The sequence below is a fragment of the Trichoderma citrinoviride genome (genome assembly GCF_003025115.1).
Source record: "Trichoderma citrinoviride strain TUCIM 6016 unplaced genomic scaffold BBK36scaffold_8, whole genome shotgun sequence".
Taxonomy (NCBI): domain Eukaryota; kingdom Fungi; phylum Ascomycota; class Sordariomycetes; order Hypocreales; family Hypocreaceae; genus Trichoderma; species Trichoderma citrinoviride.
The window spans coordinates 240,233-266,802 of NW_020194716.1; the positions used below are offsets into that span (position 1 = coordinate 240,233).

At 53.1% G+C, this 26,570-nt stretch overlaps 8 protein-coding genes across 8 annotated transcripts; 1 reads left to right on the forward strand and 7 right to left on the reverse strand.

Moving 5' to 3' along the window:
• Positions 1 to 1,978: 1,978 nt before the first annotated feature.
• Positions 1,979 to 5,021, reverse strand: BBK36DRAFT_1135493 (bifunctional catalase/peroxidase). Its single transcript, XM_024892664.1, has 8 exons — positions 5,000 to 5,021; positions 4,514 to 4,945; positions 4,226 to 4,453; positions 3,571 to 4,155; positions 3,266 to 3,508; positions 2,888 to 3,213; positions 2,635 to 2,824; positions 1,979 to 2,565 (listed from the first exon to the last, which is right to left on the reverse strand). Exons 2-8 carry the CDS (start codon positions 4,833 to 4,835, stop codon positions 2,081 to 2,083), a joined length of 2,379 nt encoding a protein of 792 aa, XP_024748884.1. The 5' UTR covers positions 4,836 to 4,945; positions 5,000 to 5,021; the 3' UTR covers positions 1,979 to 2,080.
• Positions 5,022 to 7,618: 2,597 nt separating this feature from the next.
• On the reverse strand, positions 7,619 to 8,608 carry BBK36DRAFT_1121112 (hypothetical protein; the record flags this gene model as incomplete). Its single annotated transcript, XM_024890791.1, has 1 exon — positions 7,619 to 8,608. One exon carries the CDS (start codon positions 8,606 to 8,608, stop codon positions 7,619 to 7,621), a length of 990 nt encoding a protein of 329 aa, XP_024748885.1.
• Positions 8,609 to 10,966: 2,358 nt separating this feature from the next.
• BBK36DRAFT_1120021 (hypothetical protein) lies at positions 10,967 to 12,718 on the reverse strand (the record flags this gene model as incomplete). The annotated part of the gene is made up of 1 exon (XM_024890645.1): positions 10,967 to 12,718. The coding sequence occupies one exon, from the start codon at positions 12,716 to 12,718 to the stop codon at positions 10,967 to 10,969; it is 1,752 nt and encodes a 583-aa protein (XP_024748886.1).
• Positions 12,719 to 14,336: 1,618 nt separating this feature from the next.
• Positions 14,337 to 16,072, reverse strand: BBK36DRAFT_1169280 (MFS general substrate transporter; the record flags this gene model as incomplete). The annotated part of the gene is made up of 2 exons (XM_024895293.1): positions 14,337 to 15,878; positions 15,944 to 16,072. The coding sequence occupies 2 exons, from the start codon at positions 16,070 to 16,072 to the stop codon at positions 14,337 to 14,339; spliced, it is 1,671 nt and encodes a 556-aa protein (XP_024748887.1).
• A 1,076-nt stretch (positions 16,073 to 17,148) lies between these two features.
• Positions 17,149 to 18,372, reverse strand: BBK36DRAFT_1120053 (ankyrin; the record flags this gene model as incomplete). Its single annotated transcript, XM_024890651.1, has 1 exon — positions 17,149 to 18,372. The coding sequence occupies one exon, from the start codon at positions 18,370 to 18,372 to the stop codon at positions 17,149 to 17,151; it is 1,224 nt and encodes a 407-aa protein (XP_024748888.1).
• A 986-nt stretch (positions 18,373 to 19,358) lies between these two features.
• Positions 19,359 to 22,394, reverse strand: BBK36DRAFT_1121282 (hypothetical protein; the record flags this gene model as incomplete). The annotated part of the gene is made up of 2 exons (XM_024890811.1): positions 19,359 to 21,846; positions 21,910 to 22,394. 2 exons carry the CDS (start codon positions 22,392 to 22,394, stop codon positions 19,359 to 19,361), a joined length of 2,973 nt encoding a protein of 990 aa, XP_024748889.1.
• A 495-nt stretch (positions 22,395 to 22,889) lies between these two features.
• BBK36DRAFT_1141527 (asparaginase-like protein) lies at positions 22,890 to 23,999 on the forward strand (the record flags this gene model as incomplete). The annotated part of the gene is made up of 1 exon (XM_024893454.1): positions 22,890 to 23,999. The coding sequence occupies one exon, from the start codon at positions 22,890 to 22,892 to the stop codon at positions 23,997 to 23,999; it is 1,110 nt and encodes a 369-aa protein (XP_024748890.1).
• Positions 24,000 to 24,399: 400 nt separating this feature from the next.
• BBK36DRAFT_1202087 (hypothetical protein) lies at positions 24,400 to 26,158 on the reverse strand. Its single transcript, XM_024897198.1, has 4 exons — positions 26,067 to 26,158; positions 25,706 to 25,897; positions 25,535 to 25,636; positions 24,400 to 25,372 (listed from the first exon to the last, which is right to left on the reverse strand). Exons 1-4 carry the CDS (start codon positions 26,148 to 26,150, stop codon positions 24,404 to 24,406), a joined length of 1,347 nt encoding a protein of 448 aa, XP_024748891.1. The 5' UTR covers positions 26,151 to 26,158; the 3' UTR covers positions 24,400 to 24,403.
• Between the last annotated feature and the right edge of the window lie 412 nt (positions 26,159 to 26,570).

The following is a 26,570-nucleotide window of genomic DNA, read 5'->3' on the forward strand; positions in this document are numbered from 1 at the left end:
TTATGCCAGATCATTCAGTAAGCAGTTAGACAATGACACGCAGGCCGAGTGTCCGAATCGTAACTTGCCCTCGACGAGTCAAGGCGTGTCCTGGTTGTTTCCGCCGCTGCTTACACTTGTGCCGGCCTCGTGAGTTATATCATATCTCACAAGTTGTCTCGGCATCAGCATGCACGCGTTGTTCTATTCTAAAAGTAGACGTTGCTTGATCAGCAGCAGATCATGGGCAACCGGCTGCTGGCTAGTCGCTTTACCCCGGATCAGCAATTAGCACAGTTGCTCTGCTCCAGACTCAGGAGAGTCTCTATACCTTAGTGGCTGTATCGATCAAAGACTATCGGGTGGCATGAAAACAATATTGCCTCAAGAGGGCATATTCTTCATCAACCGCACAACCTGATCGTTCCTCCCTAACTGCACCGGGTCGAATGTGTGAAACCGTCCATGCGGACTCAGACAGCATTTCCATGGACCGGACAAAATAACTATCCGTACACCAACTCTCCAACAACCGCGACTATTTGGAATACCTCTTCTCCTCCTTATTCAAGCTAGTCCAACAAATCTATCACAAAAACTCAGAACAACTTCCAACAAGCGTAACAGACACAGAAAACATGGGGAAACAAACAGCGATCATGGGTTTATGTCAGAAATTAGCCCCTGCCCTCGTGCATGCCGCAAAACACTTGTCCACGACAACCTCATCGGAGCATCATCTGGCCGACCACCGTCCCCGAAAATAGGCTGCCCTATCTAAATCGAGAAACTGCAAGGTGCCTTCTTCAGAATTACACAATTTGGGTCGTAATAGTCGAGTTGACCGGGATGCCATGTGGTGAACTGGCATAAAAGTGCGAAGTTCTGAAATCGGAATTTCTTACTGATCCTCCACGCTTATTGTTCCTCCCCTGTTGGGCCTTTTTGACTTCTCGGGAACGGTCCGAATCTCACTTGTGCGGGACGAGGTTGACTTGGGGCTGAAAGAGGCTTGTTACATATGTATAGCCAATTGCGTAGATTGTATTGTAAACCACTAGCCATCAGTAAGCATGATGACTCTTTTTACTCTTTTTAACTTGATAGGCCTTAAGCATCGGCGATGTAACCAGAACATGGGCTCAAAGGGCTGAATCAGCTAAAGGATCAAATAAGTTGTGGTTTGACTCAATCAGTTAATGTCACGATAACTCTAGAGAGTATGCAGGTACACCGGATGAAACTCATACCGTTCCATTTCAATCAATAGAAAACGACAAAGACTCCTAATGGAACAATGCACCTTTGCGTACTTTTTGTGTATGCTACGATACCTCCCTCGCATACATTGCCACACACAAGACGGACTCTTTTCCCCGTCCATAGAGACACAACACCCTTGATCAACTATTCTATCAGCCGAATACAGTAGTTACACCTCGTCAGCGCAAGAGAAAAAAGGCCGAAAACGCCCCCCCATACCTGCGGCCGCTCAACAGCATGAGGGTTGCAACACAGAAACTCCCCGACGCGGCGTTACGCGGAACTTTTTGTCTCTCTGCGCGCAAGGCAAACCAGTAGTAGCACTTTGTGTCGCCAGACCGAGGGCAGTTGCTTTCCCTCGTTGCAGTAGTTGTTGTGATACTGTACTATGTATGTGCGCGTAATTTTCACCATGTCGAGCGAGAAGCAGGACAGATAGATATTGTGTAATTCGGTATACATCACACACTGAGCAAACTTACATCCTCCCAACTGTTACACATGTGGATCGCACATGTTCTTCAAATGGTCGTGGCGAGCAGATGAATTGTTCCATGGTACAACACAAGCTTGTACCTCGTAGGACCAGTTAGGCCACGAGATCGTTGTGACACGTTGTGTTACGCAAATCGATCGCCGTGGAAGCGAATGGTGGACGACATCAGTTGGCGGTGAGCTCATAATCACCGGGAAAACAGACAGACTGGGAGCAAAGTCATTTGAAGTTGCATGTATTTGTTCATCATGATGGCAGCTGTGCCTTGCTAATCTAGTCATTATAACAATGTGACTACCTATATACAATATTCTGAAAGTACAACTCTACGTTACCAACCCCTTAGTAGGCGCTCTTGTGTCCCTTGACATCATAACGGTCAAGGTCCATGACCTTTGCCCATGCGGCGACAAAGTCATTGGCGAACTTGCTCTGAGCGTCAGAAGAGCCGTAGACCTCAGCAAGGGCGCGCAGCTCGGGGTGAGAGCCAAAGATGAGGTCGGAGCGGGAGGCAGTCCACTGGACCTTGCCGTTCGAGTCCGTGCTCTGGAACAGCTCCTCGTTGGTGCCGTTGACGACGGACCAGGTCGAGTAGGAGCCCAACAGGTTGACGAAGAAGTCGTTGGTGAGCTGGCCGGGGCGCGAAGTCAGAATGCCGGTGGAGGAGCCGTCAAAGTTGGCAGAGAGAGCGCGCATGCCGCCAATGAGGACCGTCAGTTCGGGAGGGCTCAGGGTAAGGAGGGCAGCCTTGTCAACCAGAATCTCCTCAGTGAGCGACGAGGTGGTGCCGTGGCCAAAGTTGCGGAAACCGTCAGCCTTGGGCTCAACTGCAGCAAAAAGGTTAGCACATGCGACTCAACATGCAGGGGTCATCACTGCGTGGGGGGTGGACGCACGGAAGGCAAAGGTGGAGGCATCGGTCTGATCTTGGGTGGCATCAACGCGACCGGGGGTGAAGGGCACGGTGAGGGTGATGTTAGCAGCCTTGGCAGCCTTCTCAATGGCAGCGACACCACCGAGGACGATGAGATCGGCCAGAGAGACCTTCTTGCCGCTGGACTGGAACTTGGACTGGACACCCTTGAGCTATAGGCGGAGAAGCAGTTGTCAGCAGAAAGCACTTGTGACTTGTGTGGTATTTTTACTTACAGCCTTGAGGACAGCCTGCAGACGGGGAGGGTTGTTGGCAGCAAAGTTGACCTGGGGCTGGAGAGCAATGCGAGCTCCGTTGGCACCACCGCGCTTGTCAGAGATGCGGAAGGTCGAAGCAGAGCCCCAGGCAGTGGTGACCAGGTTGGAGACGTTGAGACCGGGGGCGGCGAGAATCTGCTGCTTCAGCGAGGAAATGTCCGAGGCGGCCAGAGTGGTGTAAGCCGGCTTGGGGAGAGGGTCCTGCCAGATGAGGGGGGCCTGCTTGGGGACCTCGGGGCCAAGGTAGCGTGCGATGGGACCCATGTCACGGTGCAGCAGCTTGTCTGGGACAATGGTCAGCTAGGGCATGCATCATAGGGTGGTACGCTGACTTACACCAGGCAAGGCCGAACTTCTCGGTAAAGTAGTCAAAGTCGTTGAGGAACGTCCTGGAGATGTTGTTGTAGATGGGGTCATCGCGGAGACCAAGGTCACTGGTCAGCATCGTAGGCTTGCGGAACTTGCCCTTGATGAAGGGGTCGGGGTAGGATGCGTTGGCATCGAGCGCCTCCCACTGAGGGGCACCATCGGGGGACTTGGTGAGTGTGAAGTTGTTGTTGAGCAGGGAGAAGAGGAACTCTGCGAGCAATTGTCAGTAGCTGATACAGGATGAAGGAGTAAAGAGGCAAGAAGGCACTCACCGTTTGCCCACTTGGTGGGAGTGCGGGACCAGATAACCTCAAGGCCACTTGTGTAGGCGTTGTCGGCAACGCCAGATCCAAAGCTGTTCTTCCAGCCAAGGCCCTGCAGCTCAATGCTGGCGGCGTTAGGTTCGGGGCCGATGTTGTCTCCCGTCACGGCGCCGTGGGTCTTGCCAAAGGCGTGGCCACCTGCGATCAGGGCGACGGTCTCCTCGTCGTCCATGCCCATGCGGCCAAAGGTCTCGCGGATGTCCAGAGCAGAGGCCTTGGTGTCAGGGGTTCCGTTGGGTCCGCGGGGGTCAACGTAGATCAGACCCATGCTGACGGCGCCCAGCGGGCTCTCGAGTTGATCCGCTCGCGCAGTGAAGTCTGTGCTTCCGTTGTAGCGGACCACGTTGTTGAGCGCCTCGGGGAACATCTCCTGCTCGCCACCCCAGTAGATGCCCTCGTCCGACTGCCAGGTATCCTCGCGACCAAAGCCAAAGCCGTAGGTGGGGAAGCCCATGTTCTCCATGGCAGTGTTGCCGGCGAAGACGAACAGGTCGGCCCATGAGAGAGCGCTGCCGTACTTTTGCTTGATGGGCCCTGCCGTGCACGGCTAATTAGCAAAAGATGGCCTCTGAATGGTTCACGGCCGCTTCTAGGGTCGACTTACAAAGCAGACGACGGGCCTTGTCCAGGTTGGCATTGTCCGGCCAGCTGTTGAGGGGGGCAAATCGCTGCTGGCCCTGACCGGCTCCTCCGCGTCCGTCAATGGAGCGGTAGGTACCGGCGTTGTGCCATGCTAGACGGATGAAGAACGGGCCATAGTTGCCAAAGTCGGCGGGCCACCAGTCCTGGGAAGTGGTCTGCACAGCGGTGATATCCTTCTTGAGCTGGTCGACTATCCTCGATATCAGCATCTGGCCTGGTATAGTCGATCAATTCAGCCGTTCCAACTTACCATCAATCTTGCTGAACTCAGTGGCATAGTCAAAGTCAGAGCCCATGGGGTTCGACTTCTCAGAAAACTGGCGGAGCACAGCCAGGTTCAGCTCGCAAGGCCACCACTGCCTGCTGCGAGTACCTCCTCCAGCAACTTTGCTCTTGCGAGGGCATGTGCCGAAGTCAGGGCCGTCCGGGCTGAATCTCTTCTCCAAGATGGACTCAGGATGGGCTCGAGCGACATTGATGTTGGCATTGCCGTTGCCGTTGATGTGAGGGCAGCCAATGGCTGAGGCAAGCGGCAGCGTGCCGGCAATGGCCAGGAGGTTCTTGAGAGTCATCGTCTGGAGCTGGACTGGTCGACAGGAGCAGAGCGGCCAAGAGGAGTGGTAGAGTCTGGTGGGAAACAACTGCGATCAGGAGCTGCCGATCATGTCCATATATAATTTTTTTCTTTCTCTGTCTCGTCTGCCCTGGTTGGGCTTGCCCTCTTTTTTTTCTCGCCGCCCTCGCTACATATCCGTGTATACCTTACCTGGTGCTCGCACATAAACGATACCGACACCGACCAGGCTTGCACAAGCACAGCTGACAGGGGCTCAGTCTGCCATGGGCCTCATGCGGCCTTAAGGTATCCGTGCCTGGCATCATGCAGCTCGATGTGACACCAGCTCCCACGCCCCCGGGCAGTAAGCTTGCACGGAGCACTAGCACGCGTCTTCCGTGCAACGCCTGTGAGCCGCACAAACGATGACAAACTCGTGCAGAGGCTCCCTCGATCTCGTCTGGAGTCTCCTTCCTGAACCATCCTACCGGCGCAGGTTTAGAAGAACACGTCCGAAGCTCTGGACACTTCGAATCGTGCTTCGAATACCACCATCCACACCGGTACTCCGTCCTATTGTTGAGTATCATCCCTATTATGCTTCTCCGCCCCTCCGCCTCTTCCGCTAGGTGCCGAAAACCCAATGCTAGCAGCAAACTGCCGGGTCCTGGAGGCTTCAATCAGCTAATCAAATGACTCTCAGCTAAGGGCTAAGGGCGGAGGTGTGCCCAGACGAGGCAAGTGGACTCAGTCGGCATTCCACCATCTTCCGCTATACTCGTTCTCTGCTAGTTGTGGGTAAAAGTATGGAGTATCAAGACTCGAGTTCTTTCGAGTTGCACGACGTGATGCACCCAATTGCAAACACTAGATCGTAATACGGCTCTTACCGTACGATACTGGTACAAAGAGGCTGCCTTGCCGTCTCTCTGTCTGACCATGGCTGACCCCTGTTCCCTCCCCTCATCGCTCATCCAGCCCAGGCTATCCTCGACTCGCCCTGCATGCTTGGCCTTCAATGCTACAGTGCCAGGCATCGTCAATATAATTTGATATTCCATCATGCGGAAAGTTTGCCCGCGCCGGCGGGTGAACCAAGCTGCCGCAGGCCCAATAAGCGGCCGCCGATTACAGGCCCTTTCCCACAGTTTCCACAAATGGTGAACTGTCGTGATGTGACGCTCGAGGGTGACAGACGTGAAGCCAAGAAGACGCCGGCACCTGGGAACGGCCATCAACCCTATTTTTAGCTGCCCTTGCTGCAGCTTAGTTGCCGGAAGCTAAATGTGTAGTAGTAGTAGTAGGTATTACTTACTGCCTCTGGTGCTCTCTGGCGAGAACAGAACGTGCACGTTTCCCATTCGAGTGCTGTGGCCCAGTAACATGCCGTAGACAAGGGGTCGACGCGCGACTGGACTAGCGGTATGAGATAGTCTCACCAAGGCCCGATTATGATGTGATCAGTGCTAAGATATCAGAGTACTGCCACTATGAAATTATGCCCCTTACATAAGGCTCTTCGGAGTCCGAGACGCCGCTATTATACTATGTCTGTATGTCCATGGTGGGCATCTACACGCATTGGAGACGTTGACGATGACCCTCTACCACAAGACGGTTTCGATCCGTTTTCGTCCCCAACGACGCTGCAAATTACCGAATAAAGCCAAATATCTACATTGACTCAATCTGCGAGTGAGGCGATAACCGATCTGCTTGCCAAGGCTGCGAGAGCCGTTGACGATGTAATGCTATTGGTAGCACTACATATACGATTGGAGCGTTTGGGGAAACGGTAGACACCACCACGACTTCGCACAATCACCACCAACAACGGTATACCGCGCCGAGTTGCTTCTTTCAGCACTTGTCTGGGTGAAAAAGAACGCTATTTGCTTGATCTTCACAAGAGACAGCGAAGTGGTTGTCTCCGCTTGCAAGTGACCATTGAGCGATATATGCAAGCAATTTGCCTTGGAGAAGGAAAATTGAGCAACACCATATATAGGGTAAAGACGCATATATATGAGAGTCCGTTTACCAGATAAAGGAAGAGAAAGCTCTCTCTATGAAGATAGACATAGAGGAAGAGAAGAAGAACGGGAACAGAGGCAATGGTTAAAAGCGGCCAAGGGTGACTTAATTTACACGGCTGTAGATCTTCGTATGCCGGGCGCTTAGACAAAAGGGTGACTTGATCACATATGCGAGGCTGATGTTATTGGTCAGCAAAGTCCGATGCCAGAAGGTTGAATGTGACTCCAGATCATCAACGACATTCCGACGGATAAAGAGATGCCAAGGCCATTGGGACGCCTAGAGGTGATACGCGCAAGCGGGTTCATCACGACAAGAAAAATTGTTCAGTAAACATCATTTGAGGAAGGACAGAGAGGTCACTTATCTACTGATGGATGGAGACAAATGGTTGTGACATGTCGAAAAGAAGTTGATATTGAGCCCAAGGCTTCGAGGAGAAACACAAAGGGGTATCTGTACAGTATCTATGAAGCGACCAGCTCTAATTCCAAAACGCGGTGTACAACAGTAACACCTAACAAGAAAGGGTATCTCCATTCTCATAAATGCCATTGTTTACGACAGCCTTGCACTGTTTTATGTCATCAAAAGTATTTCCAAAACAACAACATACAGATTCCAACAAAAGCTCCAACAAATGGTAAAGGACGCTAATCCAACAATCTAGAAAACAAGATGAGACAAATCTGGGAACAAGTTAGCAAAAGAATCAAGGCATGTGACGAAAGACAAAGGATAACTTACAGTTCAAGAAAGGTATCACAGATCCTCCTCAGCAAGCACCATGACCAGTTCATCCAGGTCGCGATACGGGAGCGGCGGCTTCGTCCGCTGTGCTTCCGTCCGGTGTGCCATCATCCAGCGAGTGTTGAGCCCGACCTCGATCTGGAGCCAGTCGAGGAAGCGGAACGCCGTGGTAGGCTTTGAGGCGTCCCACGTGCACTCGCTCTCGTCTCGGATGTGGACGTACCGCTTGTCGCGACCATGGAATACCGCCGGCTCGGACCTCTTTGCATCTTCCTCGTCACTGTCCTCTGGTGGCGGGCTGGACGGCAGTGGCTGCTCTCTCTTCCGAATGGTACGGTCGATGAGCCAGAACTGAAAGCCAGCGCCCATCGCGCCCTCTGCCACCGCCTGGAGAGTGCGGATGATGAACCCGAGAGGGCCATCAGCCGCATGTGGCACCTCGTCTTTGACTACTGATGAGTCGAGCCAGGCGGGATCGAATTTGAGGGCCACATTGGTGAGTCTGACGCGATCACCTCTCCCCGGGAGCATGTAACGAGAGTATACATGCCACGAAGCTCCGGTGTTCAGTGGCTGTATGCAGAAGAGGTCCTGTGATGGCAAGACCTTGAACCGCCATTCTTCCCCGTCGCGGGTGAACCCACAGGTAACAAAGGGGTCGGTATGTGGACGGGGGTTCATGGCTTGCCAGAGCCGACGGTATTGGCGGGACATGAAAGTTCGGGAACTCGCGCAGGCTGTCCAAAGGCTGGCGTCTTGCATGTACGCCGATGGATTGCCCACGATCCGGTCCTCCACGGATACTGGATCGTCTTGGGGCATGGGTGCCGCGAGTTCGAACCCAAGACCGTTGGCAGTCAGTCTGGGTTGTGCCGAAACTGTGAAGAAGTGGGCGGCTCTCTGTGTGTCCCTCACAGAGACCGCCCAGACCATTTCCCTGAGCTCGCAAGGGAGATGGGAGAAGGAGGCGGAGGGCATGGGTGTGTTCGCTGTGGAACCCATGTTGAGGTAGAGTCCTGAAGACGTAGTGAGTACAAGAGATGTTGGCAATTAGATGAGTGAATGGTAGTACTTACGGGATAGTAAAGCCCGAATATGTGTGTATATAAAATAAAAATCGAAACACTTGGAGTGCGGAGTTGCAGTCCAAGTGTCCTGCATTACTGTTAGCATCTTCCGCTGTCGTTACAATAGAGACAAATTAAGTTGGTACTTACGTCTTCTGATAGCAATGTGCGTAAACAGGATTGTTATCGATGCCCAAAATCTATCGAAGAGTGATAGAAGACTGTCGGTAGATGGGCTGGAAGATACTGAGGAAAGGAAGATCAGTTGCTTCAGACAAGGGGGGAAAGGCAGCTTTTATACACAGCATTTTGCTCAACAAAAGAGCAGATTCCTCCTCCCGTGTAATACAATTATGATCAAAGTTTGGCTAAGTGAGTCCAGACGACGCCTTTTGCCCCTATCGAGGACGGAACGGTCGAAAAGGACTCGACATTTGACTTATACTTTGCTATGTCTCCGAGCCTAACTCTGCTGACAGTAAGGGCAATGCTACGGACCAGGGAAAGTCAGCTCTAACCGATGTCTTGCGAGTAAGAACCGGAGTGGTTCGCTCCCTCTGGACCCTTTACTACACAATTCTCGTTGGCTCCCAACCGTCTCAAGATCTAGGCAAGGTTTGACGGTACCGAAAGACACGCCATCTAAGGCAGATGTCTCCGAGATAACAGGGTTTACGGTTTCTACGGACAGGGTTGAATACAAAGCTCCTTCATTCTATAGGTGCGTTGAAATTGAGGCTGTGATATACTTTCCGCACTCTTCCTGTATTGGTAGCAGTGTATTCATCTAAGGAGCTGGCTGACTTATCTAGTACATTCAAAGGTGTCCTCCTGTTCTTCATTGACGCAGTCCAGAAATTGGTAACTCTCTATATTAACTTCACGTCCGTACATAAACTGCATATACATCTGCTCGAACCTCTGGAGACCCCCATCAAAGTGCTTATGTCACGACCCAAATATTTTCTCTGAGATTGCTTGATACAAGTACATTCCTCAGCCAAGAGCCTCGGTAGCTGAGGAGCATACTCATAAGGAGAGAGCCTATGATCCCGATCGTCCGGTTAAGCTCATGGCGGCCATGGATCCGGTTGATATAAAGTTTGAGGCAAGGTGCGCCACTTCCCCTATCTGGCCAGAGTGGCTTTGCAGATTCACCAACGAATTGGTTGGGGACAGCCGTAAGAGGAATTGTTATTCTGAGCTAGTCGATCCCGCAGATGGGCTATTGATCCCACGTTGACCGAGGCAATAATTACCCTGGATTGGCAACTTTGTATAAGCTCGAAAGCGTGGACATCCTACTCCAGAAAGTGGATAGATCGCCAAGATTGGCCACATAGGTACTCTTTCCAAATATGAGATACAGATTGCTTTAACTGAAAGTTGCTCATCAGTTCAGGCCGCAAGGAAGAAGTCACAACGATGTATTGAGACTTATCGTGTCTTGGGGGCGTCCACAGGCAGCCGAAACCACAGTCATTCCTGGTAGCATACAGTTCACCGAGATGTACAATGCTTCTAAGGTCTTAGCTATTCTACGCTTGTCATTAAGCTTCTAGGGCCAGAACTTCATCCGATTTATACAGAGTCTCCCAGAACTAGGCGTGTATTTGTTAGTCCTTAAGCATCGATTATTTCAGTGCCAATCATGCCGTGACAGCTGCCTGCCAATTAGGGTTCATTTGAAGCTTTAAGGAAGCTTCAGGAAGTTTGTGAAATGTCTCCGTAACCATAAAACTTGCTATGTAGTTCCAAGCAAGGGCTTGCCGTGTTCATCGCTCCCTCAAAGAACCTCTTACTGCGGTCAATCCAAAGCGTAGCTCAGTAGTACCAGAGCTGCCGATTGCCTAAAGTGTTATAGTTGCATGACGATGCATATTACCCAATACTTGAGAAAGAGTGTTATATTCTTACTCGATGTTGATAAGGCCGATGCTCGTGGAAAGGGCTGAATCAGCCGATTTATGAGGTAGATAAGCGTAAGCCTTGTGCGATTTCATTCAATCAGGCGTACTCCATTGTAGTGTCCCTTCCAAAGAGATGTGAACCTCAGGATAATGCAAGATGGTGGAAAATGCATTGTTCACGTTTGAAGTTCCAAAAAGGGCAAGCCTATAGGTAGCTGGCTCAGATTGCATGCACTAGATCCCTAGACTCTCTACAACATAAGATATTGCCAGGTTGAACGCTAGAATGTAGGGTAGACAAAGTAGAAATGAATGCAGGATGATAATTTCATTGTACTAAACAAACATAAGGAGGGTATTTCGTAGATATCTCCGCCAACTTCTCAATAAGGAACACCGGGTCTCACCTCCTGGACCCTCTCTACCACATCAATCGCCAACGTCTTTCTCGATCTCAAACTCAAATCTGTACCCTGAGCTGCCAGCCCAGCAGCATCAGGATCGCTGCTGTTGACTTCCGTGTAGCCATTCTTGGGGAATATTTGCTCTCCCGAGATCTTTGGTTCTCCGTCCACCAACTCCCCATACTTGACCCGCCTCCCGCCGAGCAGGTCTAGGATCTGGTCCACCGAGCTGTTCGACGACCCATGGGTCAGCAGTGGCGCTCCCATGGCCTTTGCAATCTCAAATGGATCCAGCGAGACTTCTCTGCCCAGCTTCTGCCAGCCCCAGATGAGCCAGAAGATGATGAGCACCTGCACGAACATGCATCCAACGGCGATGGCAAAGAACTTCCAATGGGCGTTATACACTATGCCGATCCTCGTGACAAGGGCGCTCGTCGGCTTGAACTGGATGTGCGCCGCGCCAGTCTGGTTCGCAACCGCAAGGGCGCTGCGGAACATGATCTCGCGGACGGTGTTGATCATGTCTTCCCTGGGGTCGGACCATGACATGGTGCAGTTGCCGTAGTCCCCAATTTCCGAGGTCGAGAATGTGCTCGCCGCCTGTCCGAATGCAGAGACAAGGTAGGGGGTAACCGTCGTGACCATAAGCGCGAGCGTAGTGTTCGAATTATACTGCGCCTGCAAAACGGAAGCAATTCCTCCGAACATGGTCAGGAATCCTCCTGCACCGGCACTGCCCGAGCTCAGCTGCGACGAGTCGTTGAATCGCGTGATGCTGATGGTCATGTTTGTGGACAGGTCAGAAGGGGCCAGCGTGACGCTCCCGTTGGTGATGGTAATGTCGTAGTTGACAGCAGCAGCCCGCAGAGTGCAGTTGTGCTGGATCATCTTTCCAGTGCATGCAGGCGTAGGCTTGTATAGAACCGAGATGTTCATGTGATCGAGGAAGCCCACGTTCTGCGCTGGGTTCCAGTCAACACTCGTTCGAAACGTCGTGATCTTGTTATTTCTGGCGGCTGACAATTGCGTAAAGTCATAGTCGACTTCGCTATCTGTACAGGCGACATCGAAGCCGGGCCCAGGGATGCGGACCTGGCAGGTCTTGTTGACACAGCCCGATGGCATCGTGATGATGCTGCGGTTGGAGTATTGCCGGTAGACGTTGGCAAACTCCGGCATTAGCAACGACGTTGTGGTGCCGGCGCCTGCCCAACCGCTGAAGTTGGACGGCAGAGTCGTGTTGAGGACGGGCATGGCCACGATGTCGGAATACGGCCCGATCGTCTTGCTGACCGTCTCCGAGGCCTTCTGGAGAACGGCACCGACGGCGAGGCCCACTATCAGCGCGATGAGCGACGACACGGCCACCCAGTTGAACAGCTTCGGTCGGTAGAATCCGATGAGGATGTTGCTGGTGACCTCGAGATCGTAATGCAGCTCCTTGATCTTGGTCCCCTTGAGCGCCTTGAGCCACCACGAGATGGCGAAGCCCTCGGCGTTGGCGACGGACAGGAACAGCACCGCAATGGCGCCCATGAGGGACAGCAGCACCGGGACGGTGAAGTATTTGTTGTGCGTTGGCCACTGGTTCGTCTCTTTGCCCTCGGACATGGCGAGGACCAGCGCAATCATCCCACACGTCACCGCCCATGCGGCGAGCGAGACGATGGTCCTCCACGGCGCTCGCTTCCACAGGCCGGGCTGCCATGGGATTCCGTCGACGGACATTTTGCGGGCTTTCTCGAACTTGACTTCTGGACTATTGAGCGGCCGGAGTCGCGCCATGGCTGGGATATGTATAAGTGAAGTTTCTGGCAGGTGTCGGATTTTGTCTTCTAATCACGGGCTTCAGAGAAATGAAAGCCATGCCATGCCTGTTGCAAAAGCAGGTACAATCACAAATCGAATATTACGATGCTGCCCACATGGAGGCGGTTCTGGCAGCGTTTAGGGCAGAGCCTCAACACAACTGTCTCTCTCTGCCTCCCGCTACATGGCATCGCAACCCAAATCCTGCATGGCATGGGGCATCAATTCTACTTGGAGCCTAGCGGAGGAGCGAGTTGCCAGTCCTCTGACCATTCGGCTTCTATTTATACGCAACTCGCTTTTCCGTGTATCCGTTTTCCTCGAGCAGGACATGGAGCAGATCAAGCTGGCTGTCCAATGGCTAGCCGTGGTGTTTGCTAGCATATCCGTGTCTTGCGTCTTCGCATAGTGTTGATCCCTGTCAAAGTAAGCAGCCCACCTAGGATTGCTGCTATAGTCTGTGGTTTCTGACGGTTTCTGAGCAACTGGTCAATGAATGGTTTCCTAGCACGGTAGATCCTATCCGGCGGAAAGCCTTCCCAGCGGCGTTACTCTTGAGCGATTTGGACTTGAGCATCCTGAGTTGCGGTTCAGAAGCCAAGAGAGCGAATGAGGTTCAAGACGGTAGCAATAGACACGACGCTCGCCAAGTCAAAAGCGCATACCCGTGAGTAGTACAAATTACTCCAGACAGAAGCCATGCGGTAAGCCTCACGAGCTAAATATGGAATCATGGAGACGAAAGGGCCCACGGATCAGTCTACCAACTCGGCCAATGTCCGCGGATTACTATACAAACAGTAGACGGGCAGATGAGCAACTGTCCAAATATTTTCATAGGCTGCCTCTCCAAAGCTCCAAGGCGCAATTTGGAAGTCTTTTCTTAGCCCTATAACAGGGCTATGTCATGCTTAAACCACAAAGATAGAAGCAGCCAGGATGCAATCTCCGAGCCCAGGCGAAGACGAAGCTAGCACCACCACGAAATTCCCTGTACGAGCGTCAGCCTCAACAAATCTTTACGACGGGTTCCGACGTTATTTAAGCTTATCTCTTCCGGCTATGCCCATAGTTATAGCCTGTGGCAGCGTCTTCTTCTGCTGCCAATATGTTAATGCGAGCTCTTTATACACAGAGAGGATCGTTAATACCGACCGCGTCTTAGGAAAGACCGGGAACAACACTGGCCATCCTCCCTTAAGTGCGCTTATTTCAAGATCCCAAAGACCTGGGAGGCTCATGGGAACCTCTGAAAACCATCATCAAGCGGCACATTGACTTTAAGAAGGTAAATCGTTCTTGAAGTGCTTCATATGGTGATATCTTTCATTGTTTCTCCCATTACTGCCCAGCCCTTGAAAAAGAAGGATATCATAAAGCATCTCATTATCATTATAAACTACCTCATTACCGCAAAGACAACCATTATCTGTTTCACAAAGGGTTCATCCTGACAAGACTACGACCCCTGCATTAATGAGAACATAGGCAGAACACCTAGAGCGCCGAAATCATCAAGCAAATAGGAATAAACCGATCACAGCTGAATGGGAAACCGAAGTCTCAGCCATTTCCCATACCGATAGATCAAGACCGGGAGCGGTATCAGCACAATCGCAATGAACCCAAGCACCGAGTTCCCCCAGCCCACGCCCAGATTCTTGTACAACTGCGGCCCGGCCAACGGCAGAAAGGCAGCGATGGTGTTCCGCATAACGGAGAATCCAGCAAGTCCACTGGCAGCATACTCCGGATACGCGTCAACGATGTACGTCTGAATGGGCAGCTGAACCCCGACAATCCCTATGCCAAATGGCGCGATGCCGATAATGGGCACAATCCAGTGAACGCCCTTGTCCGCGCTCCAGCCGTACCAGAAAAATGCGGTGGGCAGGATCAAGGCAAACCAGATACAGTCCGGGAGACGCATCTCGGGCTCGTAAACACCGCCGTTGGCTGCAGTCATGCGGATCACGGTGCTGTCCGAAAGGAGAGCGAACGACAGCAGGCCGATTGCGTACCCGACCAACAGCGTGAGATAGACCAGACCGGTGATGCCCAGCGTCCAGCCATAGGTGCCTTCAAAGACGGTTGCAATTGTGTTGTAGAGGAGATAGAGGCACCCGTACACAAAGGCAATGTATAACGACAGTCCAAAGATGTTTGGTGACCGCAGCAGCATCTTCATCGGCCGGACCAGCCCCTGCAGCAGAACCTGTCTCTTGCTCAAGACGGGAGCATCTGGATCAACGTAGCAGCTTCTAAGCTCGGGCATGCCGAGTTCCTTTCGCAGCTTCTCTGTCTTCCAGGCAATCAGGACGCGATGGTTTGTCTCGCGGTTGAGACACATCATGGCCACCACGACAACAGCAGCTGGGATGCAGGTCAGCCAGTTGACCCATCGCCAGCCGATTGTCTCTGTCACAAAGCCTCCGATGACAGGGGCAACGGTCGGACCGACGATGGGGCCCAGCATCCAGATTGTCATGGCCTTTCCACGCTCGGTGATGGGGAATATGTCGGCAATTATACCTCCGCAGATCGTTAGGCACCCAGAGCCTCCAACACCGGTCATGAAGCGGAAGAAGATCAGAGTGTTGAGTGAAGGAGCGAGCGCACAACCGACAAGCCAGAGACAGAACCAAACGTTGGCCGATATGAGAATCACATTTCGACCATATATCTCGGAAAGTGGCGATAGAAACAGGGGGCCAACCGCGTACCCTAGCAGGAAGATGCTGACGGGCATCGCTCCTAGGGTAATGTCATACACGCCGAAGTCTTTCTCCAAGGCCGCCAGCGAGGGTGCCAGAATCGACGAAGCGAACGGCGTCATGAAGGTGATGGCCGACATAAGAAGAGTGATGAGCCACTTGCGGCTCTGGGAGAAGTTGAGAGGCATATCGGGGTCTTGCTGGCTTTCCCAGCCGACGATGCCCTTTTCGAGGTCTGTGACGGGAATGGGTGCAGGTGGAGCATCTTCTTCCTGCTTCGTTTTGCGTCTCGACAATGAGTTGAGTTTTGAGAAGACGCCGGTTCGCGTTGATACTGTGTCTACTCTTTCGATATTGACATCTTCCTGGCAGAAACACAGATGTCAATAATGGGAGAAGGACGTACGCTTTTTCTGGGCCAGGAGCTTACTTTTCCATCGTGCTTTGTGAGCACCTCGGGCTCTGGACCTTCTTCCTTGGAGATTTCATGCCATTGCGACGGCTCTGTTGGAGTTGACGAGCCCGATGACGAGTCGCCGACACCGCTGCTTTTCTGCATCTCCTGTGATGAAGTCTCGAGTGTCACTTGGAGCGACTTGCAATTACGACAAGGGGCTATGATTCCTGCAGCAAAGACAGTCAAAGTAGAGATCAACTAGCAGCCTTCTCATCGCTCTCCAAGTGTTTCCAAAGGTCGGAGCAAAATTTGCAAAAGAGGGGAAGAAGAACTGTCCACGTTAATATATCCCCAACGCTCACCGCAGGATACATGCACTTTACGTGTAATGTATGATTCTGTCCAACATAGGAAACAGGCCGCCATCCCTCCCAAGAGCCCGGCGAATTAGACGTCGGCAGGCATTCCCGGCACAAGTCCGATGGGCAAGGAACACCAACGAGGAGCGAGATCTGGATGGAGCACTGTCGCGATTGGGCGTCTTCGGACGTGGACCGGGAATATTACAGGTATCTGGCCAACGACTTTGCATATAACTCCCTACACGAGATACGATTGAACAAAACACACCCTTTGAACGCATGTGATTCACTCCTCATAGCTTTGCATGTAGACTGAACTTGTGAAGAAGTTCACCAGGATGTATTCTAGAAACTCACGTCCTGTCTCGGCCACCATCCCCCAATCATGCAGCCTCCTTACTCCACCACCTGCCACCACAAACGATATCGGAGACGGCATCCCGCCCACCAGCTGACCGATATATCCGTTCAAGCAGCTTATCTTGGAATTGTTAAATACCTGCCTGACTGGTGCGCTCATCATTGCTGGAAGAACAGACTTGGCTCGCTCGAGCATCCCGCTCGTAGCCGTGCAAAGCCGGCACTGAGCGAGTCTGAGTGGATGTGGAATCTCGTCACTGTCACCATCAGGGTATTTGACTTGTCAGATATTGACAATGGCTATCTTATTTATCATTGCAATTACTATTCATATGTTAGTAAGCCTAGCGTACAGGGCGGGATTGCAACCTTGCTGATGACTGGTAAGAATTTTGCCTCCCTTGTATAGTAGTATACTGACCAGCGATGTATTGTAAAAGGCATCAACTCCAGGCTAAAGCAAGCCCGCGTAGCACTTCCACTCGATCTATAAGGGCCTCCTGTCCCCTCATTCCATTATATTCTCTTTGGATTGATCCATACCAGGATCTCCTCCATCCCTTTATCAACCGATTTCCCACACGCCAGCAACATCTCCCACATCTGTTTAGGCAGCCAGCGGAGAAGACGTAGTATCAAAGCAAAAGCATAGAATATTACCTTTCCCAATGTCCCCAAAACAGCTCCGAGCACTTCGTAGGCCGTCTTGCGGACAGTTGTCACGAACCAAGCAACCGCCCCGGGAAAATCTATCAACAGAGTTCCAAGGACGGCGCGAAAGCCGTTGACAATATCATGCAATGTAACAGCCCGAAAGAAGCCTACGACAGCCTCAGCCACCGTGTGAATTAATGAAGCTAGTCGCTTGACGATATTGAAAGCTGCGTTGCCGATATGGCCAAGTCCTCGGCCAACCCACGATAGGATGATCCGCAAAGCTCCGGGTATGCGCTTCAGGATGTCCCATATCTTTGCAGGTGTCTTCTTGACGACGTTTCCCGCCTTTCTAACGCCTTCATGAGCACTCTTAGCGACTTTCTTGACGCGGCTGGGAAATTTATAGATCTGCCGCTTGCACCAAGGCCCAACCTTGTGTCGACGCTCCCAAATCTCCTTTGGGACAGTCGTAACGACATGCTTCGGAATCTTCCATAAGATAAACTTTGGTATTCTCCAGAAGAGAATCTCGAGAACAGATCCAATGTTCTCCAGAATCAGCCGAACGAGTCTCATTTGTTTCTCATGTGTCGCCTTCCACCTCTTCCAAGCACCGCCGCGTCGAGCTGGGAGATACTCAACAACCTCTCGATGACCGTTCTCAGCAGCCAACCGAAGCGCAATCGCCCCGTCTGGAGCAACGAGCGAGTCGTCGGCGCCGAGATCGCGCAAGATCTTGACGATGCCAAGTTTCCCTTGTGAGGCCGCCACTTGGAGAGGCGTTCGCAGGACTTTCGTCTTATGGTGGCCGTCATAATAGCTGCCATAGCCATTGATTGTTGCTCCGAGAGAGACGAGGGTGCGTATCATGGCTGCATCGTTGGTGGTGACGGCTGCTATAAGAGGTGTTTCGCCTCGGTCGTTTGGCGTATCTGCAAAGGCGAGGCCGACGACGATGATTTTCAAGACTTCATCGACTTGCTTATTGGCGATATGTCTGAACAACTCTGCTACGGCTTCTGATTGGTTTGACCGACTCTTCTTCTCTGGTTCGTACTTGACCGAGATTTTGGTTTCTTCCATAGCTGATAGCCGTTGTTATTGTTATAGAATTGTAAGTGATGGTAAGGATAGGTCCCAATAATCTGGATAGGGTTCGAAAGAGTAGTATGAGGGTATGCCCAAAACGCGACAGAGAAAACCATGGCTACATGGCGTTTATAAAAAAGACCAACCCAGCGAGGCAGATTGTGAGGCAGCGCGGTGCTGAATCGCCAAATGCTTGCGCCACCGCCTCGCCTCGGCTCGCGATTTCAGCTGCCAGGGATCGTTTCATTTTGGAGAACGCCTAGTTCAAGCAGGCACATTTGAGTAGACTAATACGAGCGACAGGCTTCTTTTGAAAGCACATCTATCGAGCCTAACCAAAGCCTACACAGAAGATAAAGTTCCTTAACGATGAGTTGCAAACAACAACAATCATTAGATGAGTGGGCGCCGGATGCTCCAATGATGAGGCCTGATGGCTTGAACATTGTGATAGTATTGTTGTATAAGGTTGGAGCTGTATATGAGGTTGATTGAGAAACAATATCAGAACTCTATAGGAATTCAGCACCTTTATATACCTATATCCTCTTCTATACCACGCAGGCAGACATACGGAGGTACACCCAAGCAATCGCCCCCAATCCGATCTATCCTCCCTTCGACTGTATAAACGGACCGGAGATCTGATGTATCGTTAGAGTCAATTGTCGTCTAACTCCGGATATTTCATGCTAGCGCCCTCAATAAGGACAACTTTTTGCGCAGCTTTCCTTGTCCATGCGTGGGTTAGTCTACATCAAAACTGACGATGGCATCACGCAACTACACGTCTTTCAGCAACGTTGATCTCAACTTTGGAAACTTTTCAACGACAACAAACAAGCTGGCGAATAGAGATACTTGCTACTAACAGTACAGTCCTCATCAGACCGCAAACGCTGCTTCAAAGAGCCACAGCTCCAGCTACAGAACAATGCATTCCCAGCAACCGCAGGCCAGTTCTTTAATCATAGACTATTCTAAACCTTCATCATCTCCACCAACTCCTTCATCTCAACAGCCCGGTACGTCTCCTCCAACAAGTCCATCACTCCCACCGCCGTAATCTCAGGGTCCCAACTATCCTTGGCAACAATCGCCTTCTTATCCGCTCCTCCCACCTCCACCAACAGCTTCACAATCTCCGCCCACCGCGCCGTGCCCTGCGGATCAACATCGTAGTATTCGATCCAGCCTCTCCGCCGCGCGTCTCGCAAGTGTCGGAGCACCGTGATCCAGGGCGTCCGCGGCTGCTGAGTCCAAAAGTCAGTGTATGGGTGATTCGGGCCCGGGTTGATGCGGCACTGGTTGTTCAGGAGCAGCGCGACCAGATGAGGGTCCGAAAGGGGGTAGATGGTCTTGTTTCGAGAACAGAGAAACTCGGTGGCATAGGCAAGCAGCGGCGTCGATTCGGCCGTCTGAAGCTCCTTTGCTTCGTTTGAAAGCTTGTCTTCCAAGGCGCTGCGAGCGAGGACTTCCTCTGATACATAGCGAGCGAGCCCGAACTTGGTGGCCAGACACAAAAAGGGCTGCCACAACGGCGCAGCAATCGTAAAGATTCGATACGGCCCCAGTCCATATCTCGCCCAGTGGTCGTACGGATCATCAGTCTTGCGCAGCCAGTACCAGGAAATCGTCTTGTCCACCTCGTTGACCATTTCCCGCTGCAGATTCTGGGGGTCTTTCTGCACGTATCTCGCATGCGTCATGGCGAGTGCAATGCCGGGCCACCACTCGTCCAGCTGCCGATGATGCTCAATCTCCTCGAGGGGGTTCTTCATCTGGAGGATATATGACCGGAGCAGCCGCAAGTGAGGATCAAAATCGGCAGGTGTCTTGCTGACAAGACGGTCCATGACTCCAGGCTCTTCCATGAACCAGTCACGGACCGTGCGATGGATATAAGTGACTCGTCGTGCAGCCGCATCTATCACTTCGCTCATGTCTTCTTCACCCTTGTCGGCAAATCGAAGGCCACGAGCGACTCCGGATGCAGGGCGCGCATGTATCCCAAGAAGACCGGAGAATCGGTTCATGATGAGAGAGACGGCCATTTGGCAGCGTTCATAAGCCGTGGCGGTGGATACCTGCTTCACCTCCTCAGATACCGCAGCTTTATCGTCTTCGTCACCCTTGAGAGCAAACGCAAATTCCCACAGGGTGAGGGCGATGGCGGAATCATTCTGAATAAAGTCGGCCACGAGCTCGCGCGCGTTCATGAGGCCAAAGATGATGGCTGCCTCCTCCAGCTCGTCATGATCTTGGTTCTCGAAGAAGAATAAGTTGAATAGGTCATTCAGCTCTGTCGGCAAAGCTCGCATAGTCTCAGACAAGCCCGCCAGCCCAGTGCCCTGGTCAAACTTGCGAACCATCTCGTTGAGAGCGAGTCTTACCCAGAGAAACACGCCATCAGCCTTTTCGACCGTGGCCCTGATCAGTCCTTCTCCAGCTTCGGCCTCCTGCTTAAGGAGCCTTCGGATGTAAACGTTCTGCCGCAGTCTGTCCCTCATATAGCGATGCATGTCGTTATAGGTGAGATCCTGCAGTCTCAAGTTCGGGACGGCATACTCAAACGCATCCTGGAAGACGGCCCACGGCCTAGAAGACAGGCAGATCTTGATCGATTGCCCCTTTTCTTCCGAGCTCAGATTCTTGAAGAAATCGATAATGGCCGTATGATCGCCTTCAAACTCGTCCAGTCCGTCAATGAACAGGCAAACATTCATTGTCGGCACCACCGCATCCATGACGCGCTGGAACGCCTCCAAAAGGTCCGCAACAGACCAGTCCAACTGCAACGCAACCCGTTCTTTCGTGGTCAATGCCTTGAGTTTCTTCCACAGATCAGGGAACGCCGCTGGAGCAAATTCTGGATGCTCTGAGAGTATTTGATGGAGCAAGGACCGCAGCAATCCCGCCTGCGAACGCTGCTCTCGGGATCCGCTGGTCCAGAAGAAGAATCCCGCCGTCAGCACAGGCTTGTCACCGGCCCAGGAGTTGAGGCGTTCCTTTGCGGCTTCGTGGTCGAAGAGAAACCGGATGAGCGTTGACTTGCCCGATCCTGGCTTGCCAGTGATCCAGTAGATGGGGCCAAGAGCATTACCTTGGAGCCACGTCGAAAAGGGGTGCTCTGATCTTTCTTCCTTTCCAGCTTCGGTGGAAGTTGAAGGTTGAAACACCCACTCAAAAGTCTTGCTATGGGCTTTTGTGACCTCTTGCTCTCTGAAATGCATGCTCTTGTAAGAAAGAGTGTCGAGGATGTAGTCGTGGACGATGGAGTCTGGCGTCGGTCGATGCTTGACAGGAATCTCAATGAACTGGTTGTCGCCGGGCACGATTTGAATGCGCCTCATCTTCTGCTTTCCCTTTTCTTTTTCGTCTTCTTCCTTTGGCGGTGCATCTCTGTCTTCGGACGCGTCCTTCTTCTGTTCCAACGGAGTGAGGTCGGGGAGAGGAAGCCGGCGGACTCTAAACAAGGCAGCGTATCAGCAGGAAAGCTTGAGCATCTAACACATGTGTATAGCAACTCACTCGAATGCATTGTCAACATCATGGAACCGCTGGCTCAACTCCTGAAGTCGCGTCCCAAGGGCAGCAACATCGCGAATGGACCACAAGTCACGCAGATTGGTCCCATCAACGGCCGCCTTGGGTTGCATTTCACTGGCGATCCCATCGAGATGCAGCATCAGATCTTGTGCAACTTTGGCACAGGCTCCTGGTAGAGTGCTGAGCGGATGCACATCAACGCCGTCGACAGCGGGTTGAACAGCCTTGAGCGCCTTCAGAGAGCCGCCAAGCGGACCAGCATGCGCAGCCAGGCGTTGACCTGCGGTGGAAGGGCCGCCTTTCGTGGGCTCGTCACCATCACCATCACCATCGCCATCCGCATCGTTATGCAGGGCGAATACATCTTGGTAGAGCGCAACAGCACACTGCAAGAAGCCGCGAACTGCAGATGCAGATGCAGACGCAGACGCAGGGTCACTGATGGGAGAAGAGGACACTGCTGCCATTTTATAACATGTAATGGTCGCAAGTGTTGTATGGAATTGTTCTATCTACTAAAGTCCAACAGCTGGAGTCTACGGGTTGTGATCAAGAGAAGTCTGTGGTTTCTTGCCTCAGTGATGCCTACGGAGATGAGAGGAGAAGGAGGAATAAAGGCTGGAGAGAGGCCGGACTTGAGGAGGTACGGAAATCCCCGCTTCTGGCCTGAAATTACATGGTATAAGGGCATTAGCTCCGAAGTTGAGGCTTCGATTGATGCATGTTATGCAAGAGCGGTGGATTATTGGCTGAGTGGGGAGGAAGCCAAATGAGCACCGAGATGGCTTCAGGTCGTTGGTATGAGAAGTGAGCGTTGATGAGGCTCTTGGTATAGAATGGCAGCGTTACATCTGTAGAGACATACTATTGCTGTTTTATGTGCGGATTTTGTATCTACTCATTTCCTTCAGATACGTGGCCTATATCATACATATTGTACCTACAATCAACTTACATCAACCATGCCCCCTCATATATCCCTCTCCACCATCACAACCGCCCTCACCTTCACCCTCATCCTCCCCCCGACACGCGCGATCCTCACTCCACCGCCCCTCATTATCAACACCTGGTCCGGCCCCTTCACCGCCGCCACAGACGCCGCCTTCCTCGCCCTCACATCCAGTCCCCAATCCCCCTCCCTAGCCCTCGACGCCGCCCAAGCAGGCTGCCAGGCATGTCAGGTCAACCAATGCGACACTACCGTCGGCTTCGGCGGCTCCCCCGATGAATCCTGCGAAACGACGCTCGACGCTCTCATCATTGACGGCCAGACGCTCAACGCCGGCGCAGTGGCCAACCTGCGGCGAGTAAAGGATGCCGTCGGGGTGGCGAGGCATGTGCTCGACTATACGAGACACACGCTGCTCGCGGGTGAACAGGCAACACAGTTTGCCCTGGAGAATGGCTTCACGGAGGAGTCACTATCAACAGAAGACTCACTACGAGTGTGCCATGAATGGCGGTCCAGCAACTGCCAGCCAAACTATCGGTCCAACGTTCTTCCCAACCCCCTTTCTTCCTGCGGCCCTTACTCCCCCAATCTCATCACCAACGCCAACATCATCTCCAGTAAGCTTAACCTCACACCAAAACCCTCCAACGCAATCAACGACCCCTCCCACGACACCCTCTCCCTCATCGCCCTCTCCCCCGCCGGCCACCTCGCCGCCTGCACAACCACAAACGGCGCCTCGCACAAGATCCCCGGCCGCGTCGGCGACGGCCCCATCCCGGGCTCCGGCTCCTACGCCGACTCCGACGCCGGCGCCTGCGCGGCCACGGGCGACGGCGACCTCATGATGCGGCTCCTGCCGTGCTACCAGGCCGTCGAGTCGCTCCGCCGCGGGATGACGCCGCTCGAGGCCGCGCGGGACGCGGTGCGGAGGATCGTTAAGCGGTTTCCGGGCGCGAGGACGGGCATCGTGGTTGTGGACTTGAAGGGGGAGCATGCGGGCGCGGGGAGCGGGTGGGAGTTTACGTATTCGTATAGGGGAGGGGAGATGGAGAGGGCCGAGGTTGTCGTTGTGAAGCCGATGGATGAGGAGGTGGATATGAGATTGGAGCTGTGATGCTTGAGTATGGGGGATTTAGATGAGATGGTAGGAGTCAAGCTCGTCGCTACGACTCCAAGGTGGCATATGTCTGGGTTTTCTGTATAGAGCATATAGATACCTACCGTCGATCTTCACCAGCCTTTGTTTCTGATAACTATCAAGGAGAACATCATATCAAGAGAGAAACGAAGATGAAGCCATCCAAAGCCTATATATTGCCCATAACGAAATGTATCTGTAATCCATATATATACCCAATTCTGCAATTTCGCAATTTCCTAGTCTTAATATACCCATATAAAATACCATCTTTTATCCAAACTGTAATTCATCGCTTGCTTGCTTGTTGTCATTTCCATCCCATCATCATCCGTCTCCCAGCCCATGTAATCCAGCATGGAACATATCATCCTCCCCCCCTAAGTGATCAGCGTCTGCCTGTGCTCCTTGCTCTTGAACAAAGCCTTGAGCATATTCGTCTGCCTCATCTTGGCCCGCAGCGGCAACTCCTCGCTCTTGACGCCGCTCTCGTCAAGCGCCTTCTTCCTGCTGGCAATCGACTTCTTGATCAGACTCATCGAGTTGACGCTGCTCGAGTCATCCTTATCCTTCTTGCTTCCACTGCTGCTGCTACTGCTGCTGCTGCTGCTCTTCTTATCAGACGAAGAAGACTCCCTCTCATGCCTCGACTTGTGCGACTTGTGAGACGACGACGAATGCGACGAAGAGTGCGCCTTGCTGCTCGACCGATGCGGCTTGGAGCTCCTCCGCGACTTGGAATCGAAATAGTCCTCCGGCCCGCCCTTGCTGGCCCTCCGCTCCCGCACCACCCGGTCCGCCTCGGGCGTCATGAGCTCCTGGTCCGCGCTCTCGTACCCCCAGTCCACGATGCCCCTCCGCCAGGTGTCGATGCCGCTAATGTCCACCTCGACCGTCTCCAGCACAATCGCCTCGTCCACGGGCTCCTCCAGCCGCGGCACCGCCGCCGCCGGCGCAGCTGCTGCGCCCTCGTACGCGACGGCCTTCTTGGCAAACGTCCGCTGCACAATCTTCCACCCGCCAAACATGACGACCGTGACGCCCACGGCGATGCCCGTCCCGATCAAAAACTGCGACGACGCCAGCAGCGCGAAGATGGCCGGCGACGTGCCCTTGAGGATGGCCGCGAACCCGGGCGACAGCTTCGTGATGATGCCCGACAGCTCCGCCAGGGTCAGCGCCACCGCGGCGGCCGCGTCGGGCCGCTCCTGGAGGTGCGTGATGATGGCCGTCGCCGAATGCTGCGCGCAGTGCGCCTCGTCCAGCAGATTCTCAATCTTGTGGATCAGCTGCTCCGCCTGCTCCCTCTCGTCCTCGACATGGCCCTCTGGGAAGTCCAGCCCTTCCGGCTCATGATAGTGATGCGAGGTGTGCTGGTCCAGGTCCACCCGGTCCGCCAGGTCCGGCGGGATGTCGCCGTACGCAAGATGCAGGTCGCTCCCCATGCTCATCCTCTTGTTGGCCTCAATCTCCAGGTCCGAGCGCGTGCGGGCCAGCGCCCGCGGCACCACGGCGTCCGCGGCATACGAGCCCTTGTACGCCGAGGGCGGCTTCGACGGCGCCACGCTCGACACCTCGGACAGCTTCTCCAGGTTGCCCTCGGTCAGCGCGAGCTGGTTGGGCACGGGCGGCAGCTGCTTCTTGGCGATGGAGCTTTTGAAGGTGCGGTGCGAGCTGGCGACGCTGAGCTCGTCGTACTGGCGGCGGGGGATGGTCCGGCTCGTGTCGAACGTCTGGGCGCGCTTGACGGGCACGGGCGGCGGCCTCTTGTCGGCGGCGGCGGCGCGCTCCTGGGCCCGCTCCTGGTTGAGCTCCGTCTTCTTCTCGCGGTACGAGGCCTGGGCCGTCTTCCATATGGACAGGAGCTGCTTTCCCTGTGGCACATTTGGCGGGTTAGCATGCGGTGAGACGTCGGGATGCTACGGAAGCAGGGGAGACGGGGGATGCATAGTGAAGGGGGGGGTGATATGGAGATGCGGAGAGTGTATGTGAGGGAGAGAGAAAGGGGGGGGAAGAAGAGGGGGGGAAAGAGGTCCAACATACGGTGCTGATGATCTTGCCCGAGTTGTTGACAATGGTGATGGTCGCATCCAGCGGCAACCCGCCGGGCGCCCCAGAACCGCTCATTCTTGCTACGTGTCCGTGTCCGTCTGTGGTGAATGTTGTTGATGTTGTCGTGATATCGACTTCGTCCCCGTTGTTTCAGTCCGCCAATTGCGTATGTATCTCAACAAACACTTCGTATCCTCAACAAGTAAAAAGGTAGTATCTCCAGGTCCTCAAAGCGGTATATCCAAGATCCCAGTCGCTTTCAATGTCATCTGAGCAGAAAATAAGGAAGAACAAAAGAAGAACAAAAGAAGCAGCGGGCAGGGCCAAGCTCTGCTATAAAGCCAGGGACGATAATTCCACAAGTCGGGAACGTCACGACAACTGACCCAACCCCCCACTATCCTTAGTACGGCTATCAATGCTTCTCTCTCTCTCTCCTCGCTGAGTGAATATGTCGGTGAGGATCTCCCGGCTGGCCTTTTTTTTTTTTTTTTC

Coding starts and splice junctions, on each gene's coding strand:
- BBK36DRAFT_1135493 (XM_024892664.1), bottom strand. CDS start 4,835: ATGACTCTCAAGAACCTCCTGGCCATTGCCGGCACGCTGCCGCTTGCC. Junction 3,214..3,265: donor GAAGTTCGGCCTTGCCTGGT/GTAAGTCAGCGT, acceptor CCATTGTCCCAG/ACAAGCTGCTGCACCGTGAC. Junction 2,825..2,887: donor TGCAGGCTGTCCTCAAGGCT/GTAAGTAAAAAT, acceptor CTCCGCCTATAG/CTCAAGGGTGTCCAGTCCAA.
- BBK36DRAFT_1202087 (XM_024897198.1), bottom strand. CDS start 26,150: ATGAGCGGTTCTGGGGCGCCCGGCGGGTTGCCGCTGGATGCGACCATC. Junction 25,898..26,066: donor CGGGCAAGATCATCAGCACC/GTATGTTGGACC, acceptor AATGTGCCACAG/GGAAAGCAGCTCCTGTCCAT. Junction 25,373..25,534: donor GCTCGTATGCCGCGGACGCC/GTGGTGCCGCGG, acceptor CACTATCATGAG/CCGGAAGGGCTGGACTTCCC.